Source organism: Pongo abelii, chromosome 1 (assembly GCF_028885655.2).
Source record: "Pongo abelii isolate AG06213 chromosome 1, NHGRI_mPonAbe1-v2.0_pri, whole genome shotgun sequence".
Lineage (NCBI taxonomy): Eukaryota > Metazoa > Chordata > Mammalia > Primates > Hominidae > Pongo > Pongo abelii.
Window position 1 is genome coordinate 213778091 of NC_071985.2, and position 17785 is coordinate 213795875.

General features: G+C 49.7%; 1 protein-coding gene across 21 annotated transcripts in view; it reads left to right on the plus strand.

Annotated features, from left to right (window-relative positions):
* The window catches only part of TMCO4 (transmembrane and coiled-coil domains 4), a 121333-nt gene that overhangs the window by 23172 nt on the left and 80376 nt on the right, over positions 1 to 17785 (plus strand). For 15 of the 21 annotated variants that reach the window (XM_054540573.2, XM_063714615.1, XM_063714601.1 and 12 more), the window contains 3 exons: positions 5444 to 5618; positions 6360 to 6387; positions 16476 to 16709. In XM_054540573.2, coding sequence (XP_054396548.1) covers positions 5444 to 5618; positions 6360 to 6387; positions 16476 to 16709 — 437 coding nt within the window. Of the gene's footprint in view, positions 1 to 5443; positions 5619 to 6359; positions 6388 to 7080; positions 7761 to 16475; positions 16710 to 17785 lie in introns of those variants that run through there. The other 6 variants (XM_063714619.1, XM_063714620.1, XM_063714622.1 and 3 more) reach the window with 4 other exon arrangements.

Here is a 17785-nt window from a genome sequence, read left to right on the forward strand (position 1 = left end):
AAGCAATTCTCCTGCCTCAGCTTCTGGAATAGCTGGGATTACAGGCACATGCCACCATGCCTGGCTAATTTTTGTATTTTCAGTACAGACAGGGTTTCACCATGTTGGCCAGGCTAGTCTCAAACTCCTGACTTCAAGTGATCTGCCCACCTCGGCCCCGCAAAGTGCTGGGATTACAGGCGTGAGCCACCGCGGCCGGCTGGCTTTTGCTGTTTTCAACCTCCATCATGGGAGATGAGTTCTGCCAGCCAGGAAGAAGGGGCTGGGGAATTACTGTTTTAGAGAAGCTGTTGGCAACACCATCCAAGAGGGTGATTGTAAGGAGGGTATGTGTTAATGGCCCTTGCAGAACCTGACACCAATCTACTACCAAGCAAATGTTGGTTGGTCTTGTTGTTAATAATGAAACTCCTACCTGATAAACCAGTACCTAGCCAAGGAAGAGCTTTGTGTACTTTGTTTCCATGAACAAATATTTATGAATCTGGACTGTGTGCCAGGCCTATACTAGGTGCTACTTAGGAGGGCACATAAGGCAGCGAGTTACTGTCCTGTGTCTCCCACCCCCACTCCACAATATCCAAGCAAGCACAGGTGGCTGTTGCCTGGCCATAAGCATTTGCCGTGGAGTGTTTCCTTCTCAAATGTTTCCCGTTCAGCATGCCGGTTGTTTCCACGTGGTTGCTCTGTTTTCTGATGCACAAAACATGTTTTTTAAAAACTTCAATATTGGCCAGGTGTGGTGGTTCATGCCTGTAATCCCAGCACTCTGGGATGCCGAGGCGGGCAGATCACTTGAGGTTAGGAGCTCAAGACCAGCCTGGCCCACATGGTGAAACCCTGTCTTTACTAAAAATACAAAGATTAGCCGGATGTGGTGGTATATGCCTGTAATCCTAGCTACTTGGGTGGCTTGAATCCGGAAGGTGGGGGTTGCAGTGAGCCGAGATCGTGCCACTGCACCCCAGCCTGGGCGACAGAGCGATACTCCATCTCAAAAAATAAAACTAATAAATAAATAAATAAATAACTCAATATTTTTAAAGCCCAGATATGCTCTTGGTTTCAATAATCTTTAGAAAACACTGTGTGGCAGTTCTTGTCCCCACGGGATATAAAAGCAACCCTCTAAAACATTTATTTCTTCTCCATGCTGTGAACATCACAGATTCTGTTCTCTTTAATTAATTCCATTTATCAAACATAGAGAAATTAATGGGATACAGCAGAGATGGACAGACTTATTCTGCCAAGCGCCAGTTATTTTAGGCATGCAGGCCTGGCAGTCTCTGTCAGTTACTCATACCTTTGCTGTGATAGCACAAAAGCAGCCACAGACAGTAGGTGAAATAATGCATGTGGCTGTGTTTCAATAAAACTTTATTCACAAATAAGGGCTGCAGGCAAGATATGGCTGGTTAGCTGTAGTTTTCTAAGCCCTGGTGAGTGGGAGAAGCTTTGGACTAGGAATCAGGAAGCCTGGATGCCAGGGGAGGCTTTGTCCTGTCCCTGCTGTAAGAACTTTGAGAAGACATTTAACCAGCAGTCCTGGCCAGGTGCGGTGGCTCATGCCTGTAGTCCCAGCACTTTGGGAGGCTGAGGCGGGTGGATCACCTGAGGTCAGGAGTTCAAGACCAGCCTGGCCAACATGGTGAAACCTCGTCTCTATTAAAATTATAAAATTAGATGGGCGTGGTGGTGCATATCTGTAATCCCAGCTACTTGGGAGGCTGAGGCAGGAGAATCACTTGAACCTGGGAGGCAGAGGATGCAGTGAGCCAAGATCGTGCGTGCCGTTACACTCCAGCCTGGGCAACAAGAGTGAAACTCTGTCTCAAAAACAAACAAACAAACCAAACCCAGCAGGCCAGGTGCGCCCTGTGTGAGATGGGGTAGGATGAAAGGGGATGTTTGATGCCCTTGCTCAGTGAGTGGCCCGTGCATGGTGGGTGCTCAGGGACATAACCACTGGAGTGGGGTAACCTCTGCAGCGGGTATGCATAGCCTCTGGGGTCCCAGAGATGTAGGTGTGAATCTGGAGCTGTCACTTAACCTCTCTGGATCTAGGATTCCTTATCTCTAGAGTAGGGTAAACTAGTACCTCCCTTAACTAGTACCTCCCTTCCTCATGAGGTCATGGTGAGAATTAAGTAACTCAAGGTGTATGAAGCTCTCAGCACAGGGACTGATGGACAGTTGCTCTACAATTGTTATCTGCATCATTGTTGCTGTTGATTTTCCTGTATTTCCATCAGACCAACAAACACATTAGTAGCAATTATCAAGGCCCCGCCGATCTAAAATGTTACTTGTTATTTGGTAAATTGCTGTGCTGGCACTTTGCATATATATATATATTTTTAATTCGTTTGTCCATGGAAAGAAACACATTACTCTCTAGTGCTTTGTAGGTGCCAGGTATTGTTCTAAGCACATGACAAATACTTAGTTAATCCTTTCAACAACCCTATGAAATACATTTCATCATCTCCACTGTTTTACAGATAAGGAAACTAAGGCCCAGAGAGGTGAAGTTACTTCTCCAAGATCACACAGCTCATGGTAGAGCTGGGATTTGAACCAGTCTGTGCTCTTTACCCCTGTACTCTTGTTAAGAGTTACTTCTCCATATCCAAAACTTTCTTCGTGGACAGCAGGGCCAGGCCGTGCTGTAGTCCTTGGCCCAGAGCCCTTTCTGTATATAAATTTGCCTCTAAGTAATGTTCGGTTCACTTAGCCATCCCCTCCCCAAATACATACCTCATTACCACCCCAAGGTAATCCCAGTAAATTGCAGTGCGGCAAATTATAATCACTGTGATAGCAGTAGCTAACATTTATCCAGGGTTCACTGGTGCCAGACAGTGTTACCATGCCATTTAATCTGTCCAACTCACCTATGAGGCAGGTCCTGTTATTATCCACATGTTATCTCAGAGGGAAATGAAGCTGAGAGGTAAAGTGAGGACACAAAGCCAATTTCCAGGGGAACCAGGACTCCCCCAGGTGGTTGGACTTCAGAGTCTGACTCTTAACCCCATCCTCCACTGCCTCCCTCCGCCACCTTGTAAATCAAAATAACGATGCTAGCTAATATCGTTTTTAGTCTCATGTAGTTGAGCCTCTACTACACGCCAGGCTCACTTTCGGCACTTTATATTTATCATCTCACTTCATCCTCAACCAACCTTATGAAGTTGGTCTCTTGAACCCATTTTGCAGATAAGGACACTGAGGCACAGAGAGGCCATTACACTTTCCCAAAATGCTCTCTGCTAAGATTCCTCTTCAAGAATGAAGGCCTTTCACCCCCAGCTGCTGGCAAGGTTGCCAGCACAGCCCTGAGCTGTCTGTACCTTTTTGGGCCTGCCTCAGCTGAAGGGAGCCATGTTGCCCGAGGTTCTGTCTCCTCCCTGGGGCACCTGCATCCGGTAACGGGCTGATGCACAGCTGTAAAGGCCTGGCCCTCTCACCCCACTGGGGACAGTTCTGAAGTGTCATCCCATCTTTAGAACTCCCTGCAGGGGCTGCTGAGACCTCCCTTGAGACTGTATCATAGCTCAGCTGCCTCCTCTGCCCAGCCCTGCTTCCTCCCTTCCCTCCCCAAAGTGTTGATCCCAAGGGGAGCCCTAATCATCTCCATTTCAGGGCAGCTTCCCAGGAACCCGACCTTAACAGTGGTGAGGCCAGGATTTAGGGTTTTTTTTTATTTTTATTTATTTTTGAGACAGAGTCTCACTCTGTCACCCAGGCTGGAGTGCAGTGGTGTGATGTCAGCTCACTGCAACCGCCGCCCCTGGGTTCAAGTGATTCTCGTGCCTCAGCCTCCTGAATATATGGGACTACAGGTACATGCCACCACGCCCAGCTAATTTTTGTACTTTCAGTAGACAGGATTTCACCATGTTGGCCAGGCTGGTCTCGAACTCCTGACCTCAAGTGATCCACCCGGCCCCACTTCCCAAAGCGTTGGGATTACAGGCGTGAGCCACTGCGCCCGGCCGAGGCTAGGATTTAAACCCAAGTTCCTCACAACTCCCATCAAGGTCCCAGTCCCACTCTAAGGAATGTGATAGCTGGGCCATGTGGTGCAAGGGCAAGGGGCTCCTGACATTGCCTCTACCACCCAGGAGCTCTGCTTGTTTCTGAGAGGCCTGAGTGCAGCCTCTGCCCTACGGGGCAGAACCCAGTGTTGGAGTCCCAAGGCAATGCGGTTTGAGGCAGGCTGGGACTCCGATTTTGGAGACAGACGTGGCTTCTGGGTGTCAGCCCTTTCCTGGGGGTGGTATAATCACCTTCTAAGTGACTCTCCTGGCCCACATTCCCTGGCCCACCTGCCACCCGGCTCACACCTGCTCCACAGAGGTGGCTGTGTCAGAAGTCTGGTGTGGACTCTGCCATCATCCCCCCAAATGCTCTGGGCTCCCCACCTCTGTGTCTCAGCTCAAAGGCTTCCTTCTCCCCTAGAGCGGCCCCATCCCATCCTCCCCTGTGTGCTCCTGTAGGACCGCACTCAAATGCCTGCTATGGACAGAAACCGGCAGTGGCAGTGCATGTGGAGGGCACTCTTCCCTTCATTTCTTCCACTTCTGCAGCAGCCAGCATTTTCCAGAAAGCACATCCTTGGCAGCATCCAGGAGAGCAGATGGCTTTCTCTGGGAAGCCTTTTCTGGTGGCTGCCGTCACTTCTGCAGGTGGATCCGGGGCTCCCTCTGTGGGCTGCATTGAACTGATCTCCACTTCTGTCCTAGGGTACCACGTGGCGCTAGGGTCACTTGGTTACCTGAGTGTCCACCCTGCTGTGAGCTTCCTGAGATACCAGGTTTTGTCACCTTTATTCCTCAGCCCTTGGCACAGCCCAGGCCCAAAGCATGCAACCAGTCACCATCCATTGCTCTCATTGCTGTGGCTTATCAGCCTCTTTGATAAACGTTTTGGTGAAAGAAGAAACCAAAATCCACATCACCCAGGCTGGGCACAGTGTCTCACGCTTGTAATCCCAGCACTTTGGGAGGCCAGGGCGGGTGGATCACCTGAGGTCAGGAGTTCGAGACCAGCCTGGCCAACATGGTGAAATCCTGTCTCTACTAAAAATACAAAAAATAGCCGGGCGTGGTGGTGGGCACCTGTAGTCCCAGCTACTCGGGAGGCTAAGGCAGGAGAATCACTTGAACCCGGGAGGCAGAGGTTGGGGTGAGCCAAGATCGCACCACTGAACTCCAGCCTGGGCAACAAGAGTGAAACTCCATCTCAAAACAAAAACAAAAAACAAAATTCACATCACCCAAGATGAGGTCTTTGACTGCCTCTGTATTTGAGGGATCACAGTCACTAAGTTGTGCACGTGCCAGCCGTTCACATCCGTGACCACAACTAATCTATACTTCCCAGTGGAGGCTGAGCTCTGAGGATCCTGGGGAACTAAGCCATGTCTGCCTTTCAGTTCCTTCTGCACAGAGTTCATGGCGGGCCTGGTGAAGTGGCTGGAGTTGTCCGAAGCTGTCTTGCCAACCATGACTGCTTTTGCGAGCGGCCTGGGAGGTGAAGGAACAGATGTGTTTGTTCAAATTTTACTGAAGGACCCCATCTTGAAGGACGACCCGACGGTGATCATCCAGGTACACCCAACACCTGGTGGTGGCTGCTGGGGACAGTAGAACAAATCATTTTCTTTCAATGTTAGCCTAAAAAATCACTTCTAGTGGGGTGGAGCAGTTGGAAGATAAAATATGTCATCATGATATCATATCATGATCATAGCTGATGTTGAATTATCATTATTGAATATTTACTCTTGACTTAATGCTTATTATGTGCGGGTACCTTTTTAAAAACTAACTCATCTAATTCTCGAAGTGACTTTATGAGGTAAGTGGTAGGGCCATCACCATTTCATAGTTGAGAAAACTGAGACACAGAGGGGTTAAGTAACTTGCCCAAGGTCACACAGCTGATAAGTGGTGGAGCCAGGATTTGAACCTTGGTAGTCTGACTCCAGAGCCGGCATTCTTCTAAGCTGTGGTGCCTCTTTTCAGAAGAAGAAGCTTCGCTGTGTGCCCTTGAGCATGTCACTCACCAGCTATGCCTGCAGTTAAAACAGATAGAAGCTTGTGACACAGACTGTGGGTGGGGAAAGTACGTGGATTTAAAATAGCCCCTTCCCTCCTTATCTCACTACCTGAAGTCCTCATGTATTTCTTTCTTCGCTCGCCTGTTTATCATCTGGCTCACCTCTAGAATCTAGGGCACTGGCTTTTTGTCTGTCTTGTTCTGCCACTTGGTAGGAGTCAATATTTGTCAAATGAACGGGCTGATCATATATCAGCTTTGTCATTGATGCCTGTTGTCTTCTCCCTCAGGACCTTCTGAGCTTCTCACTCAAGGATGGTAAGTTGATTTTCTAAGCTCTGTAAATGGTGGGTACCCATCTGCACCCTTGGCTAGCAAAGCCAGTGAGAGGTGCCACTACCTGGGGCCGGGTCCCCCGTGGCCTTTTGATTTCAGGAAGGAAAGGAACCTGATGTCATTGGTGAGCTGGTGAGCCCTTCATTCATGCCAGGACTGTGTGGTGCTTCTCAGAGTTTATTTCACTTATTCCTCACAATAGGCCTGTGGTTTTACCTCCTAAGTAACTCTTGAATCTGGCTCCTTCCCCTCTCCACCCAGGCCCTTGGTCTGAGCCACTGTCGCCCCTCCTGGATAACAGCAGGACCTTCTCACTGGCCTTCCTGCCACCACTCTGGCCAGCAGTTTTCTCCCCACTGCAGCTAGAGTGTTCTTTTCAAAGGCCCACATGACCACACCACCTCCCTGCTAAGTGCCTCGAAGTGGCTCCCTCTGCACTCAGGAGAAAAAAATCAGCCCCTCTGGTGTGGCTCTCAGGCCCTAGTGGGCTGACCCTCATCCTGCTCCAGCCTCACCTCTGCTTTCAGTCCCCCTGCAGTGGGGCTTCAGCCACGCCGGCCTCTGGCAGCTCCCTGAGCACGTGTGCTTTGCGGCTTTGCACACACCCCTGAGCACGTGTGCTCTGTGGCTTTGCACGCACCCCTGAGCATGTGTGCAAAGTGCGGCTTTGCGCGCACCCCAGGGCACGTATGCTTTGCGGCTTTGCATGCACCCCTGGGCACGTGTGCTTTGTGTACAGCGGCATCTTTGCACACACCCTTCCTCTGGCTGGAAATCTCTTGCCCCCCTTTGCCTACTTACTTTTGACCTTTCCTTCATCTCTTTGCTCAGTCATCACCTCCCAAGGGAAGCCTTCTGGGTCTCCTGACTTGCACGCTCCCAGCACCACATCAACCATGGTCACAGCTGTGTCGCTAGTTACATGATTCTTGGATTGGTAACTGGCTTCCCGCAAGACCACAAGGTGCCTTTTAGGCAGGGTCTGTGTCTGGTTTTGTTCACTTCCAGGGCTTGACCCAGCACCTGGCATATCACACACACTTCGTAAATATCTGTTGAATGAATTAATGAAATAGATCTTACGGCCCCATCTTATGGATCAGGAAGTCAGTTCAAAGAGGTTAGGCAATTTACCCAAGGTTGCTCAGTACACGGCAGTGCGGGACTCCCTGTATTGGCTCCTTAGGACTGCTGTAACAAATTCCCGCAAACCGGGCAGCTTAAAGCAACAGGAATCTCTTCCCTCACAGCGCTCTTGGCCAGGAGTCTGGAATCAAGGCATCAGCGGATGACACCCCCTCTGAAGGCTGCAGGGGAGAATCCACTGTGCCTCTTCCAGCTTCTGTTGACTCCAGGTGTGCCTGGTTTGTGGCTCCCTCACTTCAGTCTTTGCATTCTTCTTCCTATGGCCTCGTCCTTCCCCCTTTCCTCTCCTCTGTGTGTCTTTTATGAGAAGTCTTGTGTAGGGTAATCTCGTTTAGAGATTTTTAACTTAATTATATCTGCAAAGACTCTCTTTCCAAATAAGGTCACATACATAGGTTCTGGGACACAGATGTGTCTTTTTTGTGGTGGTTAAGGGGTGTGTGGTGCGCTGTTTAGCCCTTTATACCAGGATTCCCCAACCCCCCAGGCCACGGACTGGTACCAGTTCATGGACTGTTAGAAACTGAGCCACAAAAGCAGGAAGTGAGCAGTGGGCAAGCGAATGAAGCGTCATCTGTATTTTCAGCCGCTCCCCATTGCTGGCGTGGCTGCCTAAGCTCCACCTCCAGATCAGCGGCGGCATTAGATTCTCACAGGATCGCGAACTCTATTGTAAACTGCACACGCAAGGGATCTAGGTTGCGTGCTCCTTATGAAAGTCTAATACCTGATGATCTGTCACTGTCTCCCATCACCCCCACATGGGACCGTCTAGTTGCAGGAAAACAAGCTCAGGGCTCCCGCTGATTCTACATTTTGGTCAGTTGTATAATTATTTCATTATATATTACAGTGTAATAATAATAGAAATAAAGTGCACGATAAATGTAATGCACTTGAATCATCCTGAAACCATCCCCCTGGCCCCTGCAGTGGTCCATGGTAAAACTGTCTTCCCAAAAACTGGTCGCTAGTGCCAAAAAGGTTGAGGATCACTGCTCTCTACCACTCCAGGATGCCTGCATTAAGCCACTGTGCAGGCTGCCTCCTGAGCCCCTCCCCAGCCCCACAGCTCCCGTCCAACTTCTTCCCACCAGCTCCTCTCTGCCAGGGCTCCCCTATTATTGCATAAGTGGCCTCTTCTGTTCTCTAAACTGGGGAGAAGCTTTGATGCAGTGACCTCTGATGTTTATTCTGATGGCAAGCAGGGAGGAAACACAACATAGAAGAAATCCCCAGCGTCCTCCAAACCCTGTAATAGGGAAACTTTTGCCTGCTCCCCACTGGAACCCTCCTAGTGGAAGGAGGAGGAGGAAGAGCAGAATTTCATAGTGGGAAGGAGCTGCAGGGGAAGGTCAGCAGGGTAGCAGTGCAGTGGGCGGGCTTTGGGCCAGTTGGAAGCCTGAGGAGGGAGAGTGGGATGGATTTCACCTGGGCAGGTGTGCAGATGGCCGGCCTCAGCAAGGAAAGCAGAGAGAGGAGGGGTGAGGGGCTGCCCCCGGAACCATTCTTCATGCTGCAGAACTGCTGCAGACCAGGTACAGAGAACTGAAGGGAGAGGGCTCAGAAGTGACGTCTCAGCCCTCGGATTCTGGTGGTCTGGTGCCAGCTGCAAGGGGACTGGGACTCTGTCTCAGGAATCCTGGCGTTTGTCTCCAGGGACCCTTTCAGGGCAGGTGGTAGTCAGGGACCCTAAAAGAGGAGGGTGCTGAGGCTTGCTGAAGCCCACGCAGCAGGGCGGATGAGCTGCTTTCTCACGTGTGCTTGGCCATGCACGTGTGTTTAGTGCAGTCAGTGCCTGCCAGGGTGGCAGGACATGTAGGTCACCCTACCTTGGGGATTCTTGTTATGAGCATAATAAATTTTCTTTACTGTTTTTTAAAAAAGACCTCTAAGTCCTTGCTACTCTCAGTGTGGTCCATGGACCCAGCAGCATCGGCACTGCTGGGAGGTTTGTGAGAAATACAGAGTCTCAGCCCCCACCCAGACCCGCTGATTGGGATCTGCGTGGAATCCAGGCAATTCCCGAGTGCTTTCTACTTAGAGGAGCGCTGCTCTAAGGCTCCAAAGAGTGTGTTTGGGCCTAGTGTATCCAAATCATTTTAATTCCATATCATGGAGCTGAAAGGGCTCTCCACGGGTGACCGGGTCAGCCTCTGCTTTCAGGCAGGCGAGGCCTTCAGTAATACTTTATGTAACAGAGACAGCCAGGCGGCCCCCAAGGGAGTGGCAGGGTTGGCCTTAGAACATTGCTTCGGTCACTGGACTCTGAGTTTGGGGAATTTTCTGTCTGCACCCCCTGGAGCTTACATTCCCAGGGCCAGGTAGTCTCAGGAGTTGTCATATATTTCATTACAGAGCGATTGTGTCACTTTATTTTTTTAACAGAAGTGAGTGAAGAATAATAGTATCTGGTCCTCCTGGACTCCCTTGGAGGGAAAGGCTGGGTTGCATGGTGGTGTGAGACTCGGGCTGCTGGAGATCAGGGCAGCAGCTCAGCACATAGAATCTAATATTGGAATCAGTGTAATGGCAAAGCCGCCATGTGCCAAGTCCTAGCTGCGCGGCAGGCATGGCGCTAAGGGCTTATGCTGGCATTTCATCTCTCGTCCTCCAGTGAGGTGGTTAAGGCTGTTGCCCCCATCTTGCAGATCTGAATCTCACATATCAGGGTCAACTTGGATGATCCTCTCTCTCTTTTTTTTTTTTTTTTTTTTTTTAAGTTGAAGTTTCGCTCTTGTCCCCCAGGCTGGAGTACAGGTGGCATGATCTTAGCTCACTGCAACCTCTGCCTCCCGGGTTCAAGCGATTCTCCTGTCTCAGCCTCCTGAGTAGCTGGGATTACAGACATGTGCCATCACGCCTGGCTAATTTTTGTATTTTTAGTAGAGACGGGGTTTCACCATGTCGGCCAGGCTGGTCTCGCACTCCTGACCACAAGTGATCTGCCCACCTCGGCCTCCCAAAGTGTTGAGATTACAGGCATGAGCCACCATGCCTGGCGATCCTCTCATTTTCACAGGTGGAGAGACTGAGGCCCAGAGAGAGGAAGGGGCTTCCTTGCAGACACACAGCGGCAGAGGTAGACTGGGAGTCAGAAGCAGTTCTCCAGCCTCCTGGGTCAGCCCTTCCTTTCTCTCATTGCCTCTTCATCAAGTAGAAAGAGAAGCAGCCTTGGCCCCAGAATCTAACTTTCCCTCTTTCCTCACCCAGAGAGAGTCATATGCATCCCACCACCTCTTTCTGCACCCCACCCCTGCAAACCCCAAACCATCTTGGGCACCTAAGACATCTCCACTGACTCTTCTCTGCTGTTTGTGACCTTGGAGCTGGCTCTGGCAGAAGAATTGAGTGGGTTTAAAACAGCCTGTCTTATGTCATTGCCTGGTGCTTCATGCCTACCCAGGCATATTCTCATTATAGGCAACATCTAAACCAGCATTGCCCTTAAAATTTCCATTGAGAATAACTACCACTTATTCAGCACCTGTTAAATGCTGGTGACCTTACCTGGCTCTTGTCAATCACTGTTTCATTTCATCCTCACAGCCCTCCTTTAAATGTAGGCATTCCCACTTTACATATGAGCAAACCGAGGCCCGTAGAAGTGAAGTAATTACCTAAGCTAGTAAGTGGCAGAGCTGGACACTCTAAAACAACTGCTGTTAGTCAAAACCTTGGCAGATTTTACCCTCAGGAATTAGGGAATTGAGGCATCCCCATGGGAATATAATAATACCTCATATCTTAAATAATACCAGGCTTTGATAATGCCTGGGAGGTGCCTTTGGTTTATCTGATAGCCTCAACAGGTGCCAGCAGGTAAGAGGAACAGCTTCAGTGGCACACTGGGACCCCATGGGAGCAGGTGCTAGGGCTCCAAAGGTCCCCAGAGGTCAGAGGTAGGTGGACCCTCAAATCACCTAGACCACCCTCTTATGTAGATGGGGAAACTGAGGCCTAGAAGGGGGAGTGGTTTGCTGATGTTGTCATGTCTGACCTCTTTATCTGTTCTAACAAATAACCAAGAATGGGGAGTATTTTGGGGGTTGATTGTATTACAGTTCAAGCCCCACCTTGGCAAGTTACTGAATGTCTCTGTGCCTTGGTTTCCCCAGGTGTCCAAGGGAGTAACAGTAGTCTCTACCTAATAGGGTGGTGGTGAGGATTACATGAGCGAATCCATGTAGAGTGCCCAGCATGGAGCTGGCAGGCAGGGCACGGGCTGTGAGTATTCCTGGGGTGATGGTGGCCATGGTGAAATGGGAAAACTCTGGAGTCAGGGAACCTGGATTTTCATCCTGTCTCTTGAGACTCTTGCGTGTGACCTTGATCAAGTCGCTTAACCTCTCTGAACTGCAATTTCAAGTACAAATAAGGGGCAAGAGCCAAATGTTCCATAAAAACACGGTTTTTAAAAACTGTCTTGGGTTCTAAGAACATGATCTTGTAAATCATGTCAAGATCCTTACAAGGATCCTGTAAGGAAAAGGTTGGTGTTGTGGATGGGCCAGTTGTCCAGGTCCTTCCTCATGAGCTCCATGAGGGCAGTGCCCTTGCTGGGCCTGTTTACCTTTGCATCCCAGCAAGTGCAACATGGATGGACGCATGGTGGGCATTAGTATTTGTTGGATGGAGGGAAAAAAGGAAGGTGCAATAGAAGGATGGGTGGGCGACCCTTCTTTGGAGAATGAGCTTAGATGCTGAGCAGTGTGGTTTGCTGAATGTCTTCTGACGGATGCATGGTGGACACTTAGTACTTGTTGGATGGAGAGAAGGAGGGAGGGAGCAATAGAAGGATGGGTGGGTGACCCTTCTTTGGAGAATGAGCTTAGATGCTGAGCAATGTGGTTTTCTGAATGTCTTCTGATGGATGTATGGTGGACACTTAGTACTTGTTGGATGGAGAGAAGGAGGGAGGGAGCAATAGAAGGATGGGTGGGCGACCCTTCTTTGGAGAATGAGCTTAGATGCTGAGCAGCATGATTTGCTAAATGTCTTCCTTCTACAGAGATTGATGCGGGCAGAGGAGGAGGCTGTCTGTGCTGCAGGATTTCTCCCTGGGTGTGAGACGGGCTGATTAGTCACGGAGTCAGCCCAGGAAATTAGCATGAAAAGCTGCATTTCTCAGAACTTCCTGGAAGGTTGACCTTTACTGAGAGTTTTGGGATCTTAGTCACCGAACGAGGCCATATTGGCAGCTGGGCAGAATTTTTTGTGCGTGCTAATCATTTCCTCCTCCTCATCTAGGAGCAACCCACGAAGCGCTTTGCCCACACAACCGAAAAAATAAGTCTTTTACATGATGAAAGTTAAACTAAATCTGAGCTGATAACTCTCAACCTCCACACAATTGATGTTTGAGGCTGGATCATTCTGTTGTCGGGGGCTATCCTGTGTGCTGTGGGCTGCTTAGCCGCATCCCTGGCCTCTACCCACTAGGTGCCAGTAGACATTCCTGAGCTGCGATAACCAAAAATGTCTCCAGACATTGCCAATTGTCCTCTAGGAGGCAAAACTGAAAATACGGCCATCTCAGATGGGGCTAGTTTACTTGCATTTGGTAATCTTCCTAAGTTCTTCTAGTTGCTCTTCTAGGCCGCTTACATAGATTCTGAGTTATTACAGAGTAGATGATCGTCAGATCTGCTGCTGAGACTGGTACTGTTAACCTGCTCTTACAGAGGAGAAAATGAAGGTTCTGCAGGTTAAGTGAGTAGCCTAGGATTACATTTCAAAGTAAGTTTCAAAACTCCATTTAAGGCCAAGTGAATCTCACCATGAACTCTGTATTGGTCCCTGAGAGACTTAAACTGCGTCATGATTTTTGCCCTCTGATCTCTGAATCCAAAGGGAGGATCACCTCTAGGCCCTGAAACTGCAGGAGGCACACACACTTGAGCCACAGCACTCTCTACCGCAGACGTGGCTCTGCTTTCTGGCCTGGTATTTATTACTGGATTGCAAACCCTGTCTCCCTGATGAATCAGAAAGGCTTGAGATGTTAGTCTTGGGTTGTGGTAAAATGCAAATATTGTCACCTGGCTGCTGGGTTCTCCATCAACATCCTTTTTTTTTTTTTTTTTTCTTTCTTTGAGACAGAGTTTCACTCTTGAGTGTGCAATGGAGCAATCTTGGCTCACTGCAACCTCCACCTCCCGGGTTCAAGCAATTCTCCTGCCTCAGCCTCCTGAGTAGCCAGGATTACAAGCATGTGCCACCACGCCTGGCTAATTTTTGTGTATTTTTAGTAGAGACAGGGTTTCTCCATGTTGGTCAGGCTGGTCTGGAACTCCCGACCTGCCTGCCTCGGCCTCCCAAAGTGCTGGGATTACAGGTGTGAGCCACCACCATGCCTAGCCCAACATCCTTGAGATTCATACAGTTTATAATCCATATCCACAGCCTGGTCCATCTATTCCGCAAATAAGAACTGACACCTGCTGTGTATGCCCGGCCCCGTGTGAAGCACTGAGAGTAACTCTAATAGCAGATGCTCACTGAGTGCCTACTGTATGCCTGGCTCTGAGCTAAGTGCTTTCTTTATAGGAACCAATTCATTGAAACCCCACAATGACCCTTGGAGGTAGATGCTGTTACTGTTCCCATTTTACAGCAGAGGAAGCTGCAGCGCAGAGAATGAAATGCCTGCCCAAGCTGGAAAGTGAGGAGTTAGGATTCTAGCCAGGCCTTGGGGCTCCTGAGTCCACCTCTTACCTGCTGTTCCACCTCCCACATGGAGATAAGTGGAAACCTCACCCCTGAAGCTGACTTTAAGAGGGTTGGATGAGGCCTGAATGAAGGGCGGGTGCCCATGCGGCAGGAACCAGAGGAGCTGCTTCTCTTACTGATCCTGCATCTGAGAAGGCGGAGATGGGAGGGTCTCAGAAGCAAGCCCTCCTCTCTCCCCTCTGCTCCAAGACCACTGGTCTTGAAGTAAGCTTGTCGCCGCCTTAATGCCCTTAATCGTCCTAAGCCGTGAGGACAAAAGGCAAGAATCATCCCCAAGATGTCCTGAGTTAGACTTGCCCTGTGAGGGCTCTGCAGCCAGGCTCAGCCTTTCAAAGTGGGGACCCTGGGCACACAACGGGGCTTCAACCCAGTGCTCAGCAATGGACAGGGTATATGGGACTGCAATACTGTGCAGTTTCTTCTTTATATGGAAAATAATTCATTTAAGGTAAAAATGAGGCTACATAATAAATATTCTAGAAAAAGTATGTAATTAGAAAAGTTGGTGAATCAAGGGATAGTAGGGTGGTGGGTGAGGTTAGCAGTTATATGAGTGTGACCTGTGAGGTGTGTCCTCGGACCCAGGGAGAAGAGAGACAAAGGGCCTCTGCCCTGGCACAGCATCAGGCAGCCCACAGCCTCACCCTGGCACCCTGGCTCAGAGAGTGGCTTCTTAACAGGTACAAGATGGAGGAAATATGACAATTTCCCATAAAGTAATATCAGCCACCCTGTATTGGGCACTTACTGTGTCCCAGGTGCCAGCCAAGCTCACACATCCATCCTCTTATTGCCGCTCAACAAAAGCCAGCCAGAAAGATATTCTTAGCCGGGCGTGGTGGCTCACGCCTGTAACAATCTCAGCACTTGGGAGGCTGAGGCAGGCAGATCACTTGAGGTCAGGAGTTCGAGACCAGCCTGGGCAACATGGTGAAACCCCATCACTACTAAAAATACAAAAATTAACCATGCATGGTGGTGGGTGCCTGTGATCTCAGCTACTCGAGAGGCTGAGGCACAAGAATCGCTTGAACCCTGGAGACGGAGATTACAGTGAGCCAAGATTGTGCCACTGCCCTCCAGCCTGGGTGACAGAGTGAAACTCCATCTCAAAAAAAAAAAAGAAAGAAGAAAAGAAAAAGATATTCTTATTCCCCTTTTGCAGATGAAGAAACTGAGACTCAGAGAGGTTAAGAGACTTACTGAAGCCATTCACATAGTAGGAACTCAGATCAAGATTTAAACCCAGGTCTGTTTGACAAAGGCTGAAGTTTCTGCCTCTGGGTTCCTTCGCTTTGGTCTGGAGGGCAGCCCCCAAAGGGTGGGGATTGACCATGATCTCTTCCCAAAGGTGTGGGCTCTCCCAGCAGGTACGAGGTCAGCCCCGACCCACCATCCCTGCCTCCATGCTCAGAGATGGAGCCATTACTGGGAACAGGCTGGTTCAATGCCTTACAACAGGAGGCTGTCCTGCCCCCTGCTCCTGATTTGGGGGATTTGGAAATGTGGGGAGAGTCAGGATTGTTATCACAACTTACGGGTGCAACTGGCATTTAGGGCCAAGTTCCCGGGGTGCTGCTATCCTTTGATACATGAGAGAGTTAGATAATGAAGTACGAAACGCAGCTGCTTCTGTATTGAGAAATGCTGGTGGGCGAAGGAGTCCCATCATGAACACACAGCCTGGCTCTGGACATGCCCGTTGCTCTTGTTGAAGCAGGGGGACCAGTTGGCTCCAGGGGCTCCCACAGTATGTGGTTGTGTGTTTGGGGTGGGCACCAGGGCTAATCCCGCAGTTCTGGGTGTCTGGCACACTTCTGCCCTCTGGTGGCAGAGCTGAGATTCCTCGGTCACCCTCCCCAATCCCCCATCTTTCCAAAGAACTGTTATCCTGTGATACGTAACTTTTAGGTGTGCCTGTGGCCCATGACCTAGGGCTGCCCCTGAGATCGTATGTATACCCCATGTTCGTAGAATATAGGATTCACAGCTGGCCAAACGAGATTATCCTAGGACACCAAACTCACTCAAGAGTAAGGGATTTGCCTTTAAAAGGCAGTCATAGTGGAATGAGCAGAAATGTTGGCATCATATAATTTGGATTATAATCCAAGCTCCAGCACCCTCTAAACTGTGTGGCTTTGAGAAAGTTTCTTATCCACTCTGAACCTGTTCTTTCCTCATTTGCAAAGTGCGGCATCATAGTGACAACCTCCTAGGACCATTGGGAAGATCAGCAATCACAAATGCAAGCTCCTGCCATGATGCCTGCTGCTTAGGAGCAGGCCAAGGATGCTGGGTTCCCTTCCCTGCAGAGGTGGCAGGAGGAGCATCACGCTCTACCTCCAGGCATGAACACATCCAGACCATCTCAGACTGGGAGGAGCTCATTTGCAAGAGGGGAGCCCACTGCTCTCTTTCCTGGGGTAGGAATCATCTGTTTCAGAATCACTGGGAGTGGGGAGTGTTGTTAAAAGTACAGATTCCTAAGCCCTACCCCAGATCTCCTGCATGTGGGACCGAGGAAGCTGAAATTCCACAAGCTCTCTGGGACCTTGATGTTCCCTAAACTCTAAGAACCACTGTCCCGCTGTGACTCTCAAGTCTCCACATGACCCTGTTGCTGTTGGGCTGTTTCAAGTCCATTTGACTTTGGGCTTTAAAGGTCTGTCCTTGTGAGGAGGAACAGGTACCCTGAGGCTGACCCTCAGATCTGAGCTCGAAAGGACCTCTGGATACCAGCTCCTTCGGTCCTTCTGGCAGGATCCAAAAGCCTGGGCCTGGGCACTGGACTGGAGTCTGCACATCTATCAGGAGCAACACGGGGGATGTTGCAGCACCCATTGATCATGGGCTGATTTAGAAGGACGCCATGAGGAAGGAGTGCAGGCTGGAAGCATGGGCGGGCTTGGGAGAGAGGTGTGTGGCTGGAAGACAGTGTTCTGCTAGCTCGTGGCCCTCCTTCCCACTTCACTGTGCGGGGAAGGAGTGGCGGTCGGGTGCACAGCCTCTGCAGCCAGGCTGCCACTTTACTACTCACTGGCTGGGTGGACCTGGGCCACTGTCCTAACCTCTCTGCAACTCACTTTCCTCTTTGAGAAGATGGAGTTTCTATAGTACCCGCCACTTCAGAGGGTCATAAGGATTCAATAAGCCAATACATGCAGAGAGTGTAGTGCAGAATCTGATCTAGATGAGTAGGTGATAAATGAAGCTTCCAGATTAATAGGATTATTGGTCATAGGATGTTTCTGCCAAAAGGGGATATACATCTCATCCAGCAGAACTGTCCCCCGCATTTGGATCTCTCCCAACAGAGTTCCACCCACTCAGTCATTCATTCATTTCTACAAATATTCCATTCCTCTTACGTACAAAGATTATTAAACTTCTGCTTTGTATTTGGCATGGGCCGAGGTACTAGGGATGCACAATGGATTTGGAGCTTATATTTTATATTCTAGAAGAAGAGGAGACAAAATAAACAAGTAAGCAAATAAAA